Raw genomic sequence first — 24,829 nt, forward strand, 5'->3', positions numbered from 1 at the left:
ATTAACGAACGTTATCAGGTGTTTATGGTAACAAATGGAACAGACAGCTAAACGTGCTATTCGAGGCACGATGAAGAGCAGGATGGACCCGCAAGGACAGAGAACCAGACCGGAAAGAAATATTTGTACAAATACATATATACTCTTTCCCCATGTCGGTTAGGATGGCAGAGAAACTAGGTGAAATGGAAATTATGGAAGTAAAACGAGCCAGAATATTAACTGAGGTAGGACACCACGTCTGAGAGGGCGGCCTTGTTGTGTGTGGGCCTACCGCCGGGGCGAGGTGGCGAATGCTAGCGCGACCCCATCTCGCCCCACCCAGGTGGACGACTGCTCACACGTGGTGGTTTTTTGGTCAGTAGAAGTCTGACATAACCCTCTGGCGCCCCCGCGTCGGAGGGTATCCATGATGGATTTTCCCCACGTAAAAAAAAGGACACGGAAGGAAATTTCCTGCTCAAAATTTGGTGTAGCGCGACTGGAGAAGTATCTCGACCTTACAGAAGACAGCTAAATAATACTGCTTTCAAGCAGTGTTGTGTTCCTGTGGTGAGTGAGGTGACCAGAGCTCCTGGGGGATAAAACGGAGTTAAATAATTGTATTTACTCGCAAACGAAAAAACCGACTTCAATTACATCGACAAGTAATACAACGTAGGTAGACGAAAAAATAGTCAAGTAAAAACGCATTATTAGATATAACTCGAAAAGTAATTGTTAGATCTCAAATAAATTGAAATGGGACCAAATGACACACACCACCTTTCGATTAAAAAAAAATGTTTGTCGAAATCGGTCCACCCAGTCAAAAGTTCTGAAGTAACATACATAAAAAAAAATACAGTCCAATTGAGAGCCACCTCCTTTTTTAGAAGTCGGTTAAAAAAATAAATTCCAATTTATTGAAATCAATTTAATCGCTATTTTGTTTTTGATTACAATTATTACTTATTAATTTTTATTATCATGCTTAGGTTAGGGCTTAAAAAATTGTATAGTTTTTACTAGATATGTGTGAGCATACATTTTCTTTCTTTCATTCTATTTAATATATATATATATATATATATATAGGCATATTGTACAGAAGTTTTACTTCAGTCGTGTGGTCTAAAATACTCTGTTTTTTTTTTTTTTTTGTTAAATGCGATGAGATATGCAAAAATATTTTTCAATCACTCCTTAACCTCAAAAAGTATCTCAAGGCTCACTATTTGTCGCTAAATGCGCCATGATTGTCTTTTCGCCTTTGGATGATATAAATATATATGAATTGTTTATATTTATTTTGTATATGTATATGTGTATAATTTTATATTCTATTGTAACTTATTTCTAATTTGTATAACAATTATTTGGACACTTGCCTGATACTACACTCTATGCGCTGTCCCATACCCAAAGGTCGTCTGGAAGAAATTGCTCTTTTAGCGATAAGACCGCCTTTGTACATTTTCCTCCAAATGTACTACTTTTGTTTGCATCTTTTAATGGTGTGCAACAAAGAATATTATTATTATTAAAAAAATATATTTTTATCCTATTTTCGATGTTTCGGTACAAAGATAAAAGTCAAATCAATATCTATTTACCGATAATCAACTTAAACATAAACTGAAAGATATGACTATTCCTGACATCTATTGGCGAGTAATACAACTGTTTTTTTTTTTTTTTATTGGCAGCAACTAACTGCTTTAACGACACAGCAACACTGAAGCTACAACAGTAGCTGGCGTTGCTAAGCAATATTAAGCCAATTATGTTTGGTTTGAGGTTAGACCAATAAAATCAATTGTAAAAAAACACGATATAATTCCAAAAAAAAACACGATATACCAAAAAAATAGTGTCCAAAACTTGGTTATCCAGATAGCGTTTTTTATTCCGCGCGCCTTATTTTGTTTTATTAAGGAGTCAACTCAAAAAGTGTTCACATTTCCTTAGTCGTGCTTGAAGCCCTTCAGCCTTTTCTGATTCGCTTTTAAAAATAGTTTCCAAAAGGCAAGTCTTCGATTAAAAGATCTGCTCCTCATCGTCAGCTCGGCGTCTATGTTGAGATAAGGCACATTTTCTTTGGAGATAGGTTCCCAGGACACTGGTATCAGATCAGTTTGTCCAGGTGTGGGGTTCCTGAAACAGATTCAACAAATTTTCTTTATACAACTAGGTCGGCAAACAAGCGTACAGCTCACCTGATGGTACGAGTAAGCGATTATCGTAGCTTATAGACGTCTGCAATATCAGAGGTATCGCAAGCGCGTTGTCGACCCTACTTCTGACCCTCCCCACGAGCTCTGGTCACCTTATTCACCACAGGAACACAACATTAAACACCCTCACGGTAGCAAGACAACCACAACATTCAATTTTGGGATAAGGTTACTCTTTGAAGTAGAAACAATAACAGGACAGAGCCCCATACATAATACAAAACCGATTTACTGCTGTGCCGAAGGTCCGGAAACACATAAAATACACAAGCAAAACCCTCCAGACCACTGCATAAATCTGTATGCAATGTGCAGGGATCGAACCCGAAACCGCCAGCGCAACAGCCTAAAGCCAGTGCTGTGACCGTTGCGCCAACGCATCGTCAATGAAATTAACCTTACCCGTATTTAGCGAAATTAGCCCAAAGTGTCGTGATACGATCCGTCACTTTCTGATCCTCAGCCGATGGCGTCTCATCTTCGTCCATTTCAAACAGGTATCCAAGTTCGTCGCCATGGCAAGCGCCATCTAGACTAATATTACGGAAATTCTTTACATAATTCAGACCACCTTCATATGAGAACATATACTGGTATACGTCGCCGGCTCCGTTCTCTAAGAATCTCTCCAAACACCATTGTAATGGGAAGTTATAGAAGAAATCGCTCTGGAATTCAATGATATCGCTTCTAACTTGTTCAGTCAGGTTTGCGTCACCGATGTAGAAGTTGCGCACAAGACTTTCCATTGATTCGAATTCTTGGTCGTAATCAAATATGGTTCTCAAAGCGTCGCGAAAGAAATTGATATTGTCGATGTATCCCGAGGGATTTGCGGCGTTTATAACTAATCCCTCGCGACTATTAAATCCAGCTAAAACTTTCATTCCCTTAATTTTCGGTATTTCTAAATTGTAAGGTCTATCTGTCAAAATACGATCGACGTTATCGAATTCTTTTTCGATGCAAAGTTTAAAATCGATTGATAGTTTTGTCGAAGCGTGTATGACTGTTCTCGGATCGGCTTTCGCTAGAAATGCGATAGCCTCGGATGCGTTGTCCGTCTTAAATCCTAATTCTTGTGATAATTTTAATGGTACGTCTCTATTTGAATCGACAATATTACCAGGCTTAAGCAAGGATCCGCTTTGAAGGATAACTCTATGGAATAACTTCTCCCCCTCAGATAGAAGATGTGCTTCTACAGACGCAGCTCCAGCGCTCTCGCCCATTAGCGTTATGTTGTCAGCGTTGCCACCGAAAAATTCTATATTACTCTTAACCCATTTCATTGCTAGTAATTGGTCTTTGATACCCTGGTTCCCTGGGACCTGGGGGGTGTCTAGACACATGAAACCGTACGGTCCCAGTCTATAGTTTAATGTCACAACGATAATATCGTGCTTGATAAGCTTTCCAGCGCCATAATTGTATCGTTTGGTATATCCATTGCTAAATGCTCCTCCATACAGCCAGACAATCACGGGTCGTTTGTTTAGGGTACTCGCCTGGTTGGGAGCGAAGATGTTCAATCGTAAACAATCTAAGTTACCGATTACTTCGCCTTTCGACATTTGGGGGCAAGCCGGTGGGTCTTTGAAGGCTTCGTAGGGCAAGTGGAATTTCGGATAGGGTTGGGCCATCTGGAAAATAATAGACCATATATTATTTATATGCGACGCTTATGGTAAGAGTGTGTCTGGGTAGTTCGTAGATTAAAATTATATTAATGAGTAGTTGTTGCCGGCGGTTTCACTTACGGTATTTGGGGGGGGGGGGCGTACGAAAATATTACACGCCTTATATTCTTCCTCGATAAATGGAATCAAAACGACGCCGCGGCCGCGTCGGTGCGACGGTTACAGCCATGGATTGTACCTGTTGCGCTGGCGGTTGCGGGTTCGATCAACACACATGACGTACATTTGTATTGGCTATACAAGTGTTTGCCGTGGTCTGGGTGTTTGTGCAGTCCTTGTTGTTGTTGGGTCCCCACCGTGCCTCGGAGAACACGTTGAGCCGTCGGTCCCGGTTATTATCATGTACACCCGATAGCGATTGTTACTCATAGTAAGGAATATATCCACCAACCCGCATTGGAGCAGCGTGGTGGATTAATCTCTGATCCTTCTCCTACCTGGAGAAAGAGGCCTATGCCCTGCAATGAGATATTACAGGCTAAAGCGTAAACGGACTCAAAAATTGTGTTCATTCCGGTTTATATAACAACCGTGTGGTGTCGTGGGACACCAGATAGAAACGAAGTTACTTATTTTTTAGATATTAATTTGGCGACGCGTTGGCGCAACGGTCACAGCACTGGTTTGTGATTGTTGCTCTGGTGGTTGAGGGTTCGATCCCCGCCCATGGCATACGCTGTATTGGCCGTACAGATGTTTGCCACGGTCTGGGCGTTTGTGCTTGTGATTGTGTGTGTTTCCGGACCTCCGAAACAGGAGATAATCCTAGCGGGGGCCGTTGAGTGTGAGGTGTTTCAAGTTCTATTCGAGGTGTTAAGATAATAACTATGTTATACATTTTTATTATGCATTTTATTATTAATAAAAAAAAACTACTTAACATAATTGTGTTTGCTCACAAACGAAAAAAAAACCGACTTCAATTTCATCGACTAGTAAATACAACGTAGATCGACGAAAAAATAGTCAAAATCGGTACACCCAGTAAAAAGTTATTGCGGATTTTCGAGAGTTTCCGTCGATTTCTCTGGGATCCCATCATCAGATCCTGGTTTCCTTATCATGGTACCAAACTAAGGATATCCCCTACAAAAAAAGAATTGTCAAAATCGGTACATCCAGTAGAAAGTTATGCGGTATAATACAACGTAGGTCGACGAAAAAAGCGTCAAGTAAAAACGCATTATTAGATATAAATCGAAAAGTAGTTGTTAGATCTCAAATAAATTTAAATGGGACCAATCGACACACACCACCTTTCGATTAAAAAAAAAATTATCGAAATACCCGGTCAAAAGTTCTGAGGTAACATACTTAAAAAAAAATACAGTCGAATTGAAAACCTCCGCCTATTTTGGAAGTCGGTTAAAAATTATCCTAACACATTTATTTTATTTACAATGATTTATAAAAATATATATTAATCATCGAATAATATAACAATAATAGCAAACTGCAATAATAATAACAGTCATCACGTAGACTATACATTAAAGACTGTACAGCCATCATACATATAGGTACATAAGCATGTAAAAAGTACAAACAATATTTTCATCACATTGATTTCGCTACTTGTTGAAGTGAATAACGAAATGCTATAAATTTTTAATTTATTATTAATTATTTACATAATTCATAATTTTCTAGTAGGCTGTTTGATTTTGTTTTAAATTAACTTAATTATAAATATATTATAGTTGATAATGATTGATTTTTAATCTATACAAATAAATAAAATTGGAGTGTCTGTTTGTAATATTAAAATAACCGCTTTTTACTAAACGCATATGGATGTGTACACGGTACATATACCAAAATAGCATTTTGTACAATTTTTGTCCGTCTGTCTGTCTGTTTGTTCCGGCTAATCTCTGAAAACGGCTGGACCGATTTTGACGGGACTTTCTCTGGCAGATAGCTGATGTAATAAGGAGTAACTTAGGCTAATTTTATTTTAGAAATTTATGTAATTTATAACCCTGCGACTTGAAAAATATTTTTTTGTTGAATTCCACGCGGATGAAGTCGCGGACACAACTAGTTAAGACATAAAAAAAGAAGGTCATCGTACCCGCGACCTTCGAATAGCGCCGAATGATAAAAACAGATTTAAAAAAATATCACACACACTGTTACACAGTTACAGCTTATGCGTTTTTTTGAATGCTCAATAATATTTATACTATAACTAGCTGACTCGGCAAACGTTGTCTTGCCGCTAAACGCTATTTAAAAATAGGGGTTGGTGGTAGAAGGGTGACAATTTAGGGTTGTATGTATTTTAAAATAATTTATCTAAAAATTAAAAAAATAAATTTGGGGTGGGACTACCCTTAACATTTAGGGGGATGAAAAATAGATGTTGTTCGATTCTCAGACCTACCCAATATGCACACAAAATTTCATGAGAATCGATCAAGCCGTTTCAGAGGAGTTTAACTACAAACACCTACTTACTACCTTCATCGTATTACTTGTCGATTTAATTGTTATAAATCTTACTGTAATTAAATATATGGTTAAAGCCAGGATAAAACAAAGATCTATAGAAACACTCACCCCAAACGGATTATCCCTGTCCACCATACCGTATGGTATTCCCAGGTAAAACGTATTCCCACCGTCTCGAAAGCCCTTGACGACACCTTGATTGGTGGCAACTGAAGGGCATTCGCCCTTGACATAATCCACCATGACGACAACCAAAATCCAAAGCATTTAGATTAATCTAATATGTAAATAAAGTTATTTGAATTAATTTATTTATGACGCAATTAAATTAACGTGAACGGTCGTCGGTAGTTGCGGCAACTCTCGAACCGTGTAATGATCTCTCAAGCTTGTAAGCTACTAATTTTTATCAATATTATTCAGTCAGCAAACTCGCGTTTTTTCTCTCGCGTTTGTTCCGCGTTGTATTGATAAGCCTTTGCTTTAAGGCTTTTAAATGCTTATTATAAATATAATGATAGGCAAGTAAATACGAATTACGAGAGTCTTCCAAGATAATTGTGTTTGCTTACAAACGAAAAAAAACCGACTTCAATTTCATCGACGAGTAATACAACGTAGATCGACGAAAAAATAGTCAAAATCGGTACATCCAGTAAAAAGTTATTGCGGATGTTCGAGAGTTTTCCTCGATTTCTCTGGGATCCCATCATCAGATCCTAGTTTTCTTATCATGGTACCAAACTAGGGATATCCCCTTTCCAACAAAAAAATAATTATCAAAATCGGTACATCCAGTAGAAAGTTATGCGGTATAATACACCGTAGGTCGACGAAAAAAGCGTCAGGTAAAAACGCATTATTAGATATAGCTCGAAAAGTAGTTGTTAGATCTCAAATAAATTTAAATGGGCCCAATTGACACACACCACCTTTCGATTAAAAAAAAATTCTCGAAATCGGTCCACACGGTCAAAAGTTCTGATGTAACAGACATAAAAAAAATACAGTCGAATTGAGAACCTCCTCCTTTTTTGGAAGTCGGTTAAAAAGAGGGCGTTATCAATTCGACTGTACTATTTTTAATGTATGTACGGTAGTCTATGGTTGTGTGACGGAAGGTCATGAGGGAAACCAAACCCAATGAAAGTCGATCTACCACTTAAGTTTATTGAGATTATTTTGACTATACAGGGTGTGGCGTAAATAGTGGTCCACCGTTAAGGATTCGATAAACCAGGTAATTTACTATAACTTTTTGATAATTTTTAATTTAATCGAAAGCTAATGTTTATCATGTGGTCACATATAAATTTTATTGAGATCTGATAACTACTTTTTGAGTAATCTTTGATAACGCATAGTTACTTGACTATTTTTTCATCGATCTACGTTGTATTACTCATCGATGTAATTGAAGTCGGTTTTTTTTTTCGTTTGTGTGCAAACACAATTATTTTTTAATACCTTGTTCTAACTTACAAATTAGGCCAAGATCACTCTGTAACAGTAGTAATTTTTTATTTTTATTTTAAGTCTTTTTCAATTAAAATTGCAATAATTTTTTTTATTAATGGGATGGCAAATCGTTTTAAAATCTGTGTTTAGTAGGACTATTTTAAAATGAATAGGCGCTGACAGTGTAGTTACTTTTTTTACAAAAATCATAAGTATTAACGCAACTAAATTTTAAAATGTATTTTATTGAAAATCTTCCTTTCTTCAATTAAAATTGGATATCTTTCTGTTAAACAAAAGGATCTGCTATTGTGTTACTATTTTGAAATTGGTATTTAGTAGGGATATTTTTAAATGAATGGGCACTGACAGCTTAGTACATTTTTTTTACAAAAATCGCTCTTGAATTAGCATGATATGTTAAAAATTTGGGTTTAAAGTAGAGTAAAACCAATTTTTTTCTTCAAAAGCCTTAAATTTACATTAAAAACATGTTATTTAACGATAGCTCTAGTGTTCAGCAGTAATTACCAGTAATCAAAATGAAAAAATAATGGTATTTGTTAAAACTACAACCAAATTTGTAACAAGGGGTACAAATATCGTAAAAAAAATAAAAAATAAAAATATTTCCGGAACCTTTGGGTAAAAATGGATAAAATTGTAATATGTTATAGTAAATTACCTGGTTTATCGAATCCTTAACGGTGGACCACTATTTACGCCACATCCTGTATATGGGCAGAAGTACAGACGTCATCCGCGTCAGACAAATGGCGATTTCATAAGAAATCCGCATCAGGCAAATAATAATTTCGTAATAAATAAACTAAATTTAAGGAGAAGGGGTATTAGTTTGCAAGACGATCACACTCCTGAATGTAACCCGCTCAATGTATGTTACATCAGAAATGATAGCTGACAGATCAGACTGGAACTTTTGACTGGGTGGACCAATTTCGACGACTTTTTTTTTAATCGAAAGTTGGTGCTTTTCATGTGGTCTCATTTCATCTCAACTCACGGACTGCTGGGCATAAGCCTTATGGTCCCATTTAAATTTATTTGAGATCTAACAACTACTTTTCGAGTTATATCTAATAATGCGTTTTTACTTGACGCATTTTTCGTCGACCTACGTTATATTATACCATATAACTTTTTGCTGGATGTACCGATTTTGATATTTCTTTTTTTTTGTTGGAAAGGAGAAATCCCTAGTTTGGTACCATGGTAAGGAAACTAGGATTTGATGATAGGATCCCCGAGAAATCGAGGGAAACTCATAAAAATCCGCATAACCTTTTACTGGGTGTACCGATTTTGATAATTTTCAATTTAATCGAAAGCTGGTGTTTATCATGTGGTCACATTTAAATTCCATCGAGATCTGATAACAACTTTTGGAGTAATTTTTGATACTGCGTATTTACTTGACTATTTTATTTTTTTAACCGACTTCAAAAAAAGAAGGAGGTTACTCAATTCGACCGTATATATATATATATATATATTTTTTTTTTTATGTATGTTCGGAGATAACTTCTTCGTTTATGAACCGATTTTGATAATTCTTTTTTTGTTGGAAAGGAGATATTCATAGTTTGGTACCATGATAAGGAAACCAGGATCTGATGATGGGATCCCAGAGAAATCGAGGGAAACTTTCAAAAATCGTAAGGATGACTAGTAAATTTAATCATGTTTTCATTAGGTACTATAAAGCACTACTATTTAATAAAGGTCTGGAGTCGATCTGATGATGGAGAAGAGAGATAGTCGAGGGAACTCTTCAACAATTTATAGCAATTACCTGCTTTTTGAACTTAATTCGTTTCTATTGATGAGAACTTTGCACCTGTATGAGTTATAAGTGCCATTACAGTCTGATGATGGAGACCAAAGTTAGTCGAGGGAACTCTTTAACGATTTATAGCAATTACCTGCTGTTTGAACTTAATTCGTTTCTATTGATGAGAACTTTGCATATATATGAGTTATAAATGCCATTTCAGTCTGATGATGGAGACGAAAAATAGTCGAGGGTACTCTTCAACGACTTATAGCAATTACCTGCTGTTTGAACTTAATTCTTTTCTTTTAATGAGAACTTTGCATATATATATGAGTTATAAGTGCCATTTCAGTCTGATGATGGAGACGAAAGATAGTCGAGGGTACTCTTCAACGACTTATAGCAATTACCTGCTGTTTGAACTTAATTCGTTTCTATTGATGAGAACTTTGCATATATATGAGTTATAAGTGCCATTTCAGTCTGATGATGGAGACGAAAGATAGTCGGGGGTACTCTTCAACGACTTATAGCAATTACCTGCTGTTTGAACTTAATTCGTTTCTATTGATGAGAACTTTGCACCTATATGAGTTACAAGTGACATTAAAGTCTGATGATGGAGACGAAAGATAGTCGAGGGAACTCTTTAAGAATTTATAGCAATTACCTGCTTTTTGAACTTAATTCGTTTCTATAGATGAGAACTTTGCACCTGTATGAGTTATAAGTGCCATTACAGTCTGATGATGGAGACAAAAGTTAGTCGAGGGAACTCTTTAACGATTTATAGCAATTACCTGCTGTTTGAACTTAATCCGTTTCTATTGATGAGAACTTTGCATATATATGTGTTATAAGTGCCATTTCAGTCTGATGAGGGTTACGAAAGATAGTCGAGGGAACTTTTCAACGATTTATAGCAATTACCTGCTGTGTGATCATCTGTGTCGCAGGACCAGGTTTGATGATGGAGCCCATAAACACTCGAGGGAATTTCTCAACAATTTACAGCAGTTACCTTTTGCTGTTTGACGACCGCTTTGATATAATGGTGCATGTGCCGTGTCGGTGGCGCCTAAACACCGACGGTCGCGGGTTCTATTCCAGCTCGGATTGGATATTTATGTTTATATAAATATTTATTTTTGGTCTAGTTGTTAATCCTTGTGGTTCTACCAACCTAGCCTCGGAGAACGCGCTAGGCTGTCAGTCCCGGTTGTTATTACGTACACCTGATAGCGAACTTTACTCATAGTATGTCGACGCATTAGCGCAGCGGTCACAGCAACGGCTGTTGCGCTGGCGTTAGTGGGTTCAATCCTCGCGCACGACAGACATTTGTATTGGTCATATAGATGTTTGTCATGATCTGGGTGTTTGTGCTTGTGTATTGTGTATGTTTCCGAACCCCCGACATAAGAGAAAAAGCATCCTTGTTAGGTCTACCCATTTTATTTTATTTTATTTTATTTATTAGGTTAGCCAACAGTTGTTTACACTGATTCACAGACATTTAACATTTAAATATAATTAATACATAGCACAAGTGCAACAACCACTTATAGGCTAACACCACATGCAAAAATCACCGTTGCACTTAGTGAAAGATAGATTATGGTTGCATTAGATAACACAATAACCCAGCAATAATCACATAATATCAGATAAAGTTTAGGAATTACATAAAAACACATCATAATGTCATCATTACTTACAATATAAAAATTTCACAATTGATAGAAAAATTGATTCATAGTACATTAGAGACACAAGTATTCACGTTTCACAATTTACAGAAGCATAATAAATAATTTAAAAGGAAGAAAAAAGAAAAAAATAAGTCACATACTAAATTCACACTTAATGAAAATAATATTAACTTGGTGGGTAGAATGTAAATAGCAGTGATCGACAGTGTATAGAATATGTTGCGGACAAAACATGCATTAAAAATGACTGGATGTGGCATGGCCACAGAAATCCAAATAATAAGACTGACTCATTATTTAGACTTCTGCGGGCATGACACTTCAGAATAGCACAGTGATACGTAAATATAACCTATTTCCCCTGTTCTGCTTTTAGTTCTTAATATGTAATTCATTTATTTATTTACTCATCTCAAATTCATTAATATATATCAAATAACGTATAATTAAGAATGAAATCACTTTGGTTTAAAACAAATAAAATAATAAAACAAAATAAAAATAATAATTAAAAATGATATCAAATAATAAAAAAAAAATTAAATTAAATCAAATTTAAAATTCATCATTGCATGCATGTTTAATACAACTATACCTAGTAGTAAGTTAAAAAATGGAAAAAAAAATATTAAAAATTATAAATCTATAAATTGGATCTTAAATACTGCAATACAACTCTATAGAACATTCCGTACGAGTCAAAGTTGATATCAACCATATCACTGCAAGAGTTTAAAATTTTACAAAGCCGGCACACCGGCGAATTTGAACCCAATACCGTTTTTCGCAGAGGAGGGCAGAGAGGAGTTATGGTACTGCGAGGGATCCTCGATGGAATGTAAAATCGGAAAAGACTTAGCAAACATCCACTATCTATCATTCCTCTTATTAATTTATAAAGAAAAAGCAAATCAATCAAATCCCTACGCAGTGCCAAAGAGTCAATATTAAAATATTTCAGTCGAGATTCGTATGATCGCAACTGACTGGTCTTCTGCACGGTATAAGCAAGATGCCAGAGAAAACGTTTCTGTACACGTTCAAGTTTTAAGCAGTGCGTTGCATAATGTGGTCTCCAAACCACACTGCAATATTCCAAAATACTTCTAACTAAACTATTGTAAACTAAAATTTTGGTTGAAGTATGACGGAAACCCCTTACATTTCTAATAACAAACCCCAGAGCTTTGACTGCTCTACTCACCATACCATCAATATGTGGAATGAACGTAACTTTTTTATCAAAAACAACGCCCAAGTCGTGAACCGTTTCTACCTCTTTTATCAATTCTTCGCCCATGTGATAATTTGAATTAATAGTATGTAATTTACGCGAAAACTTGACATGTATGCATTTCTTTGTATTTAAGTGCATTTCGTTACTCTTACACCACTCCATAAATCGTTCCAAATCAGATTGAAGTAATTTAGCGTCATGTTCACACTTGATGACCCGTGCAAATTTTAAGTCATCGGCATACATAAAAACACGCGAATACAAAAAGCTACTAACTACGTCATTTATAAACAAATTGAATAAAACGGGACCTAAGTGCGAGCCCTGAGGAACTCCGGAGGAAATTGAACATTCTTTAGATTGGGATCCATTTATAACGACAGAAAAAGAGCGGCCAGATAAATAAGAAGTGAACCAAGAGAGTAATGTGCCTTCGATACCGTAAACCGACATTTTATATATCAATAATGAGTGTGGAACCCTATCAAAGGCTTTAGTGAAATCAGTATATATGACGTCATACTGTTTACCGGAGTCAATTGATTGCACCAATAATTCGGTAAAGCCTAATAGGTTGGTCGCAGTCGATCGCAGTCGTACAAACCCGTGTTGATCCTCGCTAAGATATAGTTTAAGATGGTGTTGGATAAAAGGACATATCAATGACTCAAAGATCTTCGCGAAAGTAGAAAGTATAGAGATAGGACGGTAATTGGAAATTAGATCATTACTACCTGTTTTGTGTATTGGGACCACTCTAGCGGTTTTCCAAGCAGTAGGAAATATACCCGACGAAAGAGACCTATTAAATATTAACGTCAAAGGAAATGCAAGAGATGATGCACATGAATTAATAAAAATTGGTGGAATTCCATCAGGGCCCGCACCCTTCCTGGAGTCAATGCCCTCCAGTCTCTTAAGCACGGTTTCCTGATCTATGTTCGAAATATCTAAAAATTGACTATTGTTGCGAAGTGAGTTCAGGAAAGCATTAGAGCAAGTGAGGTCCTTTTCCAATTTAGGGGAATACATAGAAGAGAAGTAGTCAGCGAATAAGTTGGATATTTCAACGCTATCTGATAATACCGTTAACCCGTCAGTCATATATTTAGGGTAAGCACTAGTACCACCACGTTTGTTCTTTATATGCGTCCATAACAATTTTGGATTTTCTTTGATTTTTGCTTCTATACTTTCTAAATATGTATTATACAAAGAGTTGGCAAGTTTTTGACAACGTTTACTGATTAATTTTAACTGAAGGTGATCCATAGCATTATTATATTTCTTGTAACGACATCTTAATGTATTCTTTTCTTTCAAACATCTTATTATTTCTTTATTAAACCACTTAGGATACCTTTTAGACCTTGATTTATGTAATGGGATGCATTCCCGAATAATTGCACGCAAAACATCGTAAAATACGTCAACCATTTTGTTAACGTCAAGATCCACAAAAAGAGACTCCCAGTTCTGCTCCTCCAAGCGTTTAACTATATTATTGTAGTCTGCTTTGTAAAAATTTGGTCTTACATTTGAGGTATCATATGGAAGTTTGAACTCTTTCTTAAAAGACAGATCTATATCTAGGGGTGGATGTAACCTGTCGACCGCGCTTAAAGAACTACCTGCCTCGCATATATGACCCAACAAAGACTCCGAAATTAATACCAGATCCAGTATGCGCCCTGAGAAATTTTTTATCATATTTTGTTGAGTGAGTCTATTCATATCAACGAAATTAAGGAGACTTTGGCATGTAGAAGGCAAATTATCTCGATGACCTCCATCCCAGTCAATAGCCCCCAAATTAAAATCACCTATCAAAACAACATCACTAACATTACAGTTGTCAAAGACGTTATTACAACTATCAATAAAATGTTCGAGACTAGAAAGGTTTACTGGTGGTGGAAGGTAAGTTGCACATAAAGCTATTTGACGAGAGGCCTCAGATTTCCCAATATGAAAAATAATCCACAAGCACTCATTGTTACTTTCCCATTGAGTAACACGCCTTGAGACTATTTCTCTTGTTACAGCAACCAATACACCTCCTCCGTCCTTTTTGTTAAGAAAATTGGAACTCATTCTGTCTCTCCTATAAACAATATACCTGTCATCAAACAATTCATTACTCATAATTTTTTCATTTAACCAAGTCTCAGTGAGAACTATGATATCGTAGTTACTACAGCACAGATTTTTATAAAATAAATTAGTTTTTGTTCTTAAACCTCTACTGTTCTGATAATATATTTTTAGACTGTTGAATGTAAATATTAAAAGTTTTATTAGCATGCAAATAATAAAGAAAAAAAAGTACTAAAGTCAAGTTAACCTATTTAAAGTGTCCATGTTCTTAATTAATATATAAGCAGAGGTCTCACATTTTCTTGCAAAAATTCTTCCACTTCTAATCCACACATACTTATAGCCCATTTCTTTTGCTTTAATTCTGGTAGCAGCATGAAGAGCCTTATTTGAAGGTGATAAATGCTCAACAACATACACAGGCAATTTAGGTCCCATAATACCTAAGTGGTTAGTACACAGTCGTTCTTCAGGATTAGATTTGTTGTACTTTATAACAGATGCAAGTAATTCATCGCGGATTCTTGGGGAAGCCAATTGTATAATTATTGATCGGGGACGAGAGCCCGAGGTAGCAATCTTGGCAGTCCGAGTGCAATGCAAAACATCTGTATTCTTTACTTCGCTGTGTACTGTCTTGGCTAGTTGGGTTACAATAGTGTACAAATTTTCATTCTTCTTTTCAGGCACGCACTGAATCTCCAAGTTCGAAGACCGTGACTGTTGCTCCAAGTAGTTGATGCGTGTGTCCCATCACTAAAAATTGTAAAATAAAATAATTTTTAACAAAAAAAAACCGACTTCAAAAAGGAAACTAAAAAGTGAAAAATAAATTTACTTAGTACAAAGTAATTCGTATTTTGATTTAGTTAATCAGAAATGATTAAATAAATATTTTATAATTTTGAAGTTGGTGCCAAGTAAATACTACAACAACCTGGCTACAATAACAAATACAAACAACACACACACACAACAAACAAGTACAAAAAATATTATTAGATATGTCAAAACAATAACAGAATAGTAACAGTATTCAACCTAATAGTCAATGAAACAAATTATGAAAGAAAACTGAATACAACTTACGAGTAGATACTAGAGTAGTTATGGTTTGACTTGGCACCGACTTCAAAATTATAAAATATTTATTTAATCATTTCTGATTAACTAAATCAAAATACGAATTACTTTGTACTAAGTAAATTTATTTTTCACTTTTTAGTTTCCTTTTTGAAGTCGGTTTTTTTTTTTGTTAAAAATTATTTTATTACATACGTTGTATTACTTGTCGATGTAATTGAATTAGTTTTTTTTTTTCTTTTTTTTTCGTTTGCGAGCATACATAATTATTATAGATAATTCTGTCTGTGCTATTCGTCGTACTTGACATAGTTAGGCGATAGTATTGTTTTTTTTATTGGTATTTTTATAGATAACAAGGTCGGCAAACAACCGTACGGGCTCGCCTGATGGGTAAGCGATTACCGTAGCCTATAGACGTCTGCAACAACAGAATAATTGATCTGATTTTTAACCTTCAAAATGGAAATTCTCAATTCAACTGTATTTTTTAACCGCTTCCAAAAAAGGAGGAGGTTCTCAATTCGATTGTATTTTTTTTTTTTTTTATGTATGTTACATCAGAACTTTTGACTGTGTGGACCAATTTCGACAATTTTTTTTTTTAATCGAAAGGTGGTGTGTGCCAATTGGTCCCATTTAAATTTATTTGAGATCTAACAACTACTTTTCGAGTTATATCTAATAATATCGTTTTTACTTGACACTTTTTTCGTCGACGTACGTTGTATTATACCGCATAACTTTCTACTGGATGTACCGATTTTGATAATTCTTTTTTTGTTGGAAAGAAGATATCCCAACTTTAGTACCATGATAAGGAAACCAGGATCTGATGATGGGATCCCAAAGAAATCGAGAGGAACTCTTGAAAATCCGCAATAACTTTTTACTGGGTGTACCGATTTTGGTAATTTTTAATTTAATCGAAAGCTGAAGTTTGTCATGTGGTCACATATAAATTTTATTGAGATCTGATCACTACTTTTTGAGTAATCTTTGATAACGCGTAGTTACTTGACTATTTTTTCGTCGATCTACGTTGTATTACTCGTCGATGTAATTGAAGTCGGTTTTTTTTTCGTTTGCGAGCAAACACAATTATGAATATGAAAGCTGGTGTTTGTCTTGTTGCTTCCATTTAAATTTAATTGAGATCTGACGTGTAAACCTAATTATGCGTATTTACTTGACTGTTTTACAAACTACCTAAATTTTATTAATTGTCGATGTAATCGACGTAAGTTTTTTATAGGCGAGGAAACAATTAAACAAACCGCAGTGGAGCAGCGTAGTGGATTTAGATCCAACTCTCCTCCTACATGGATAAAGAGGCATATGTCCAGCAATGGGACGTTACAGGTTGAATGAAAAATAAAAAAACTACTTTTTCATGTAAACGTCAAGCTAACCCAAACTTATCTTTGTTCCAGTTATGTCAAAGTTCGCGGTAAGAGTCGACGCCGCCGTGTCGGCTCTCGGCGATGGGGCGGGCGCTGGTCTCGACGAGAACGACTTCATAGACGCCTCCCGTTTGGTCTACGATGCAGTGCGTGAGATACGGCGTGCCGTTCTGATGAATAGGGTGAGTCGGTACTTGGAATAAAAGAGAAAGATGGTCTTCCATCAGAAAAATATTTTTTTCCAAAATAAAGAATATCATTAAACGAGGGTAGAATTAAAACGTTGGTAGTGATGAAGGAACGGACGTGGAAAGGTTTTTATGAGTGCATTTTTTTGATCAATGAATTTTAATATTCATAAGTGTATTCTCAAAGAGGTCGTGTGTATAAATTGGGAATTGGGAAGTACTGTCGAGAATATAATTTTTAGTAAAAAAAAATTTTTTTTTGGTCAATTTAAGAATAGTATGACTCATTAATTATAATATAGATTAGGACCTGTTTTACCGGTTCCTTAAATTTATTTGACGAGTAACGCTATCTAGCAGATTAAAGTGTATGATATACCATTATCTAATTAATATACTAGGTACTTCTCAGTTTAGAAACTGAAATATGCCCAACTTGAGTATAATTCCCGATAGGCTAGGCGTTAGCTTAAATCTAGAATTAAGGGGTCGTCCATTTATCACGTGACTCGAAAGGGGGGTTCGGGAAAATATCATAAAATACCACGGGGGGGGGGGGCTATAATAAGATATCACGTGAGAGCAGAATCATAGCAAGCGTGATGGCGCTACCTCCAATCCCCCAGGAGCTCTGGTCACCTTACTCACCACAGGATCTTCTATAAGGGCGAGGTACTACTCCAGTCGGGCTGCTCCAGATTTTGAGCAGGACTTTTCCTGCTGTTCCCTACCTCCATTCATTCCTTATCAAGTGATTGGTGTATATTTGAAAAATTTGTAAATTTTGGCCATCCTGAAGTAGCCCAATTCGAGTCTAAAATTTCTGGATAATGCTAGGCATTAGCATAAGTCTAGCCTCGATTAATTGGTATTATTATTAACTTCAATATGATAAATACATAGAATTACCGATGTAATTGATTATTCTCAAATTTTCTTTATATATTATTTATTAATTTAATTGTTACTCGTTTTCGATAAGTAGCCCTCGTACTTTATTGTGTGCCATTGGTTTCAATAAAAAAACAATTAAATAAATATAAAATAGGATGAAGACGAACTGGACCCGGAAGACGTTGATCTCGATGAGCATTACACGCTGGAGACGAGGAGCAAATGTGAGGAGACACTGCCTACACGTTATAGGTGTCGGCACGGATCTTGAGCGCTCTGCGGCAGATGACCGCTTTGATTTCGAACATCATTCAGGGTACAATAAAATGTCCACCTGTTACATCTCACACAAAATCAAAATCAAAAACAGCTTTATTCAAATAGGCTCCAAGAGCACTTTCGAAACGTCATTTTACGAATTAAAACTTTAAAAATCAATTATTATATTTGTAGAAGTAAAGCTACCACCGATTCGGAATGTAGATTCTGCAGAGAAGAATCGGCAAGAAACGACTCACTACACACTACTGGACATATGCCTCTATCTCGATATATGGGTTGGCGGTTAAGTATTTAGTGCTCAAATCTATAAACTTGAAATTGAAGATCAGCGCTCAACATCCGTGCCGGCAGATGCAGCAGCTTTATGTGTCGCATGCAGTGTTAAGTGTCTAATTGTGTTTGGAAAATATTGTCCAGTTGGGTTGGCTTGTTTGATTGGATGTCTTTTTTTCTTAATTGGTTTCATTTCATTAATACGTCAATTTGGCAAGGCTTACTTTTGAATATATGGTATACGACTAGCTTCCTCCAGAGCTCTGGTCTCCTTACCCACCACACGAACTCGACACTGCTTGAAAGCAGTGTTATTTAGCTGTGACCTTCTGCAAGGTCGAGGTACTTCCCCAGTCGGGCCGCTCCAGATCACGAGCAGGATATTTCCTAATTCACCTTATTTCAATGAATGCCTTTCTCGGAAAAAGTGTCGAGGAAATTTAAGAGGAGATTTGTCTGGAAATAATAAAAAGAAAATATATAAAAATGTACACTGAGCCGACCGACGCCGCGTTGGCGCAACGGTTACAGCCATGGATTGTATCTGTTGCGCTGGCGGTTGCGGGTTCGATCCCCGCACATGACAAATGTGCTGTGTGGCTACGGCACTAAAGAATTTAGCCACCCCCTCTCTTCCCGTGGGTGTCGTAAGAGGCGACTAAGGGATAACAAGGTTCCACAACCACATTGGAACTTAAGAAGCCGACCGATGGCGGGATAACCATCCAACTGCTGGCTTTGAATTACACAGGCCGAAGACGGGCAGCAGCGTCTTCGGTGCGAGAAAGCCAGCTCTGCGGTCACCAACCCGCCTGCCCAGCGTGGTGACTATGGGCAAAACACATGAGTTTATGTTATTTTTGGCGTAAACCTGTGGAGGTCTATGTCCAGCAGTGGACTGTATAGGTTGTAATGATGAGAGTAGCTTGTGTTTGATGCATTATGGTTCAATTTTGTACGATGAAGCGGGTGAATATTGATAACACGTGTTGTCTTCACAATAGTTTATTCGAGACTAAATACAAGTTTTTATACACCTTATTCTATGCATTATAAAAGTATCGAACATTCCGCCCACCAAAGCGTATACAACGGTTTACATTAAGAGTCAACATTTTAACTAGTGGACTGTATATAGAATTATAGATGTTTCTAATGAATAACATTACAAATCCAAAACTTACATAAATTATATTATTAAATTGTAGTAACGAAAATACATTAATAGAACATAAGTTTTATTGTAGTGACATTTGCACGAACTTAAACTCCAGAATAAAAATGCTTTTAGATGTTTCAAATTTCAAATTATTAAATTAAGTTAGAATTTACCTTTAGTTAAGTTTAGTCTTTAATTTCTTTAGGAAGAATAATAAGTTTGGATAGAGGTCTCTTTAAAATATTATTGCCTTTACACTGGACGGATACAACGCGAACTAAATTGTCTGATCCTGGATGCACATCTTTTACACGTCCTAATAACCATTTGGTTGGTGGCAAATCATCTTCCTTGATAATAACAATGTCTCCGATATTTGGTGATTGTATGTCAGTTTGCCATTTATAGCGTTGTTGCATAGTGTTCAAATATTCTAACCTCCATCGTCGCCAAAAATCTTGGGTCATCTTTTGTATCATCTGCCATCTGCTAAGTAGGTTAATATTTCTTAGTTCATAATTTACATCAGGCACAGCGATTAAGGGTTCTCCAATGAGAAAGTGTCCTGGTGTAAGTGGGTTTAGTGTTTCAACGGTCTCATCAAGTTGACATAATGGACGTGAATTTAGGCATGCTTCTATCTGCGCCAATAGTGTAGCCATCTCTTCATAGGTTAATTTTGTAGATTTGTTTACTCGTACTAAGTGTCTCTTAACTGATTGTATACCTGCTTCCCACAAACCGCCATAATTTGGCATTCTTGGAGGAATAAAGTGCCACGTCGTCCCATCATTGGCCAACAATTCTGCAATTTCCTCCGTGATGTTGTCTTTGCCCTTTTTGAAAAGTGTTTTAAGCTCCTTGGCGGCACCGATAAAGTTAGTACCATTGTCACTCCATAAATGTAGACAAGGTCCTCTCCTAGCAACAAATCTGCGAAATGATGCAATAAAAGCTTGTGCTGTGAGATCAGTTACAGCTTCTAAATGAATAGCACGAGTCGCCATGCAAACAAACAAACAGATATATGCTTTTGTTGCACGGTGACCACGCCCCTTGGATGTTCTTATGTATATAGGGCCAGCATAGTCAACGCCCGTGTTTAGAAAGGCTCGATGCTCATTAACTCTCACGTAAGGAAGTTGGCCCATTTTCTGTGTTGAGATTTTTGCTTTGTCGACTATACAAACTTTACACATTCTTATACATTTTTTAACTTCATTTTTTAAATTAATAATCCAGTATTTACTTCGAATATATGCCATCATTAATTGAATACCACCATGGAGAGTCTTAATGTGTGCCTCCTTGACTAATAATTTAGCAACATGAACCCTTGGCGGTATTATAATTGGATGTCTTGAAGACTCAGCAATGTTTGCATTTTGCAAACGTCCCCCAACTCTTATCATCTCGTTCTTATCCAAGAAAGGAGAAAGTGTTGCAAGGGAACTTCTTTTCTTTACTTTTCCATCTTTATTGATGTCTTCTATCTCTTTTTTGTATGCTTTCTTTTGATAATATTTAATACAACTCTCTAAAATCATTTCCATTTCATCTATCGTTAAGTGTTTCTCAATATTTCTTTTATTCTTTACCTTTAAAAATCTTCTGCAATATGACAATACTCTCTTCATTTTAGATATACTAGAAAATCTCTCCCATATCGGTGTTTCTTCTTCAAGTAAATGTATGTTAAAATTTTTCTTTTCTAGATCAGTTCCAGGAATTTTAACCTTTGACCGTTCGATATATCTGTGATTTAGCCACTCCGGCCCATTCCACCACAGCTTGGTATCTGTTAGTTCACTAGCCTTAACACCTCTTGTAGCAATGTCTGCAGGATTTTCCTCTGATTTGATGTGGTTCCATCTACTATTATCTAAGACTCTTAATATATCAGCCACTCTATTTCCAACAAATGTGCGCCAACGATGTGGTTGCGACTGAAGCCATGACAAAACCACCATCGAATCTGTATAAGCATAAATTTGTTCAATGGGAATCTTAAGCAAACCAGATATTTCCTCTACGAGCTCAGATAACAATGCCGCTGCACACAGCTCAAGTTTTGGTATAGTGAGTTGTTTCAAAGGAGCTACTCTTGTACGAGATGCAATCAATGTGATTTGGACATTATCTTCTTCGTCAACGACTCTCAGGTAAGTGACTGCAGCGTAAGATGTCACTGAAGCATCTGCAAAGCCATGGATTTGAATTTCCTTAGTGCCAGCGCTTGTGTGGAACCATCGTGGTATTTCTATAGTCTTCAATTCAGGTAAGTCATCTCTGTAATTCTTCCATTCTTCCACTAATTCAACAGGTAGTTCATCATCCCACCCAAGGTTGCTAAGCCAGAGTTTTTGAATCAGAATTTTTGCTACGATTACTAAAGGAGATAGCCAACCAAAGGGGTCGAAGAGACGAGCAACGTCAGAAAGAATGGATCTTTTTGTTATAGGATACGTTAATTCAGGTAAGTTTACTGTTACTTTAAATTTATCATCCTTTCTATCCCATGTTAGACCTAGAATCTTAATAATTTTATCTAGTTTAATTTCAAATGTATCTTTTATATTTTTATCACCTTGTATAAACTGTAACAACTCTTCAGAATTACTAGACCATTTTTGCATTTTAAAACCTCCCTTTTTTAGTACTGTTTTAATATCCTTACATAGCTTCTTAGCTTTTTCTATATTATCACTTCCTGACATGTAATCATCAACATAAAATGACCCTTTTATTTCAGGTACAGTATCTGGATATTCTTCTGCTTCGTCATCAGCTACTTGGTTTAAGGTTCTCACTGCGAGGTAAGGAGCTGCTGCCGTGCCGAAGGTAACAGTTGTTAAATCATAACTTTCCAGACTTTCATCAGGATTATCCCGCCATAGTATTCGTTGTAATTTAGTGTGTTTATCCGTCAGTTTAATCATTCGATACATTTTCTCGATATCACTTATCACGCAAACTTTGTGTGTTCGCCACTTTGTAATTAAACTTCTCAGGTCCGGTTGCAGTACAGGTCCCACCATCATGTTATCATTCAAAGAAAAACCTCCAGCCCCTTTCGCCGAAGCATCAAATACCACACGAACCTTTGTTGTGTCTTTCTCTTCCCGTATTACAGCATGATGAGCGAGATAAATGGCGTATATATCATCTGTTGTTTCAGATTTTTTCATGTGTCCTAATTCCTTGTACTCGTGTATTACTTTCTTATATTCTTCTTTCAACTTAGGGTGTCTCTGAAACTTCCTTTCTAATTGTTTAAATCTATGTACCGCTTGATCTTTAGTGTTACCACACAGCTTTACCGTGTCCTCGATGCTTTGCTTCAGAGGTAAGTATACAATGTAATTTCCAGTATTATCTCTCTTCGTCGTATTCTTGTAATTCTCTTCACATCGTTCCTCTTCCTTTGTTAAAATCTTTCTTTTTTTTATATAAATCTGTTTCTACTTCCCAAAATCTCTTTAAAAGATTATTATCTTCCTCAACTTGTCTTAATATATGCAAACTCTTTACATGTTGTGTATTTGAATCACCCAATCGGCCTGATAAAATCCAACCCAACCGTGTACATTGTGCAACTACTTCATCTGGTCCCTTTATCAAACCTACATCTATTATTTTACCAAATACATCAGCACCTAGTAAAATGTGTATCCTACCAGATGAGGCAAAAGTTGGATCGGCTAGTTTAATATTACTAAGTTGAGACCAATTATGATAACTAAGATTTACATTTTTAGGAGGAAGCATACTAGTTAATGATTTTAAAATAAAAGCATTTACCTTTAATGAAAATTGTTCACATCTAGAAATTATTTGTAACTGTGTTGTATGATTAATACTTATTGAGTTGTCACCTACTCCAGAAACAACGCCGCTGATTCTGAATTTTTTCAAACCCAGTAACTCCACCACTCTCGCAGTGACGAACGATGCCTCTGAGCCCTGATCAATGAGCGCCCGGAAGACGTGTGTTTGACCTTCACTTGTGCTGACATCCACCAGTGCCGTTGCCAATAATACCATTTGATCAGGTTGTTTCTCTCCTAAAATGTGTGTCACAGTTACCCTCGTATCTTTAGGTTGTGCTTGATCCTTTTGTTTTGTTCTCTCTGAGTCTCGACCTTCTTCAGATGTTTGTTTTTTGTCTCTGTGCAATAAGGAGTGATGCTTTTTCCCACATACTCTGCATGAAGTCTTGCGTCTACAGTTGAACACAAGATGATTAGGAGCTAAGCAATTAAAGCATAAGTTTTTATTTTGAATAAAATTATATCTTTCTTCTACTGATTGACTTGTAAAATCCTTACAGTTAAAAATATAATGTTCTCCTTTACAATAACTACAGGAAGGCTGTTCATTTATTTTAGTATGCGAAAATTGTAATGTGTTATGATTATTTTGATTTGATATTGAGTTGATATGAAAATTTTTGTGCTCCTGAGGCTTTTCTCGAGTATTATAAATTATTGTTGGATTAAGTAATTCTAATGTTCGAAATTTTGATTCAAGAAAGCGCTTCAAATCATTCCAAGTAGGTAGGTCATCCTTATTCTCCTTATAAACACTCTCCTCCCAATCTTTAAGTGACTCGGCATCTAATTTTTGTCCAATGAGATATATTAGTATAGGATCCCAGTTATCAGTGCAAACTTTCATATTATTAAGGCTATTTATACACTCTGTTGTAGTGTCGAGCAATGATTTTATTTGCTGAGCCGATTGATTAGTTAACTTCCTTTGACTGAATAATCTTTTCATTATTGAATTTAAAATAGCTCTTGCATTACCAAAACGCTTTGATAATAATTCCCAGGCTGGTGTATAATTGTCATCCGTAATAGATATATGCCTTAATAA

The 24,829-nt window shown here is 36.2% G+C and overlaps 1 protein-coding gene across 1 annotated transcript in view; it reads left to right on the forward strand.

Moving 5' to 3' along the window:
* The window catches only part of LOC123665871 (catenin alpha), an 80,585-nt gene that overhangs the window by 43,351 nt on the left and 12,405 nt on the right, over nucleotides 1–24,829 (forward strand). Inside the window, exon 15 of the mRNA XM_045600104.1 lies at nucleotides 17,186–17,337. Within this exon, the coding sequence (XP_045456060.1) occupies nucleotides 17,186–17,337 (152 nt within the window). The remainder of the gene's footprint in view (nucleotides 1–17,185; nucleotides 17,338–24,829) is intronic.

The sequence above is a fragment of the Melitaea cinxia genome, chromosome 25 (genome assembly GCF_905220565.1).
Source record: "Melitaea cinxia chromosome 25, ilMelCinx1.1, whole genome shotgun sequence".
NCBI classification, from domain to species: Eukaryota; Metazoa; Arthropoda; class Insecta; order Lepidoptera; family Nymphalidae; genus Melitaea; species Melitaea cinxia.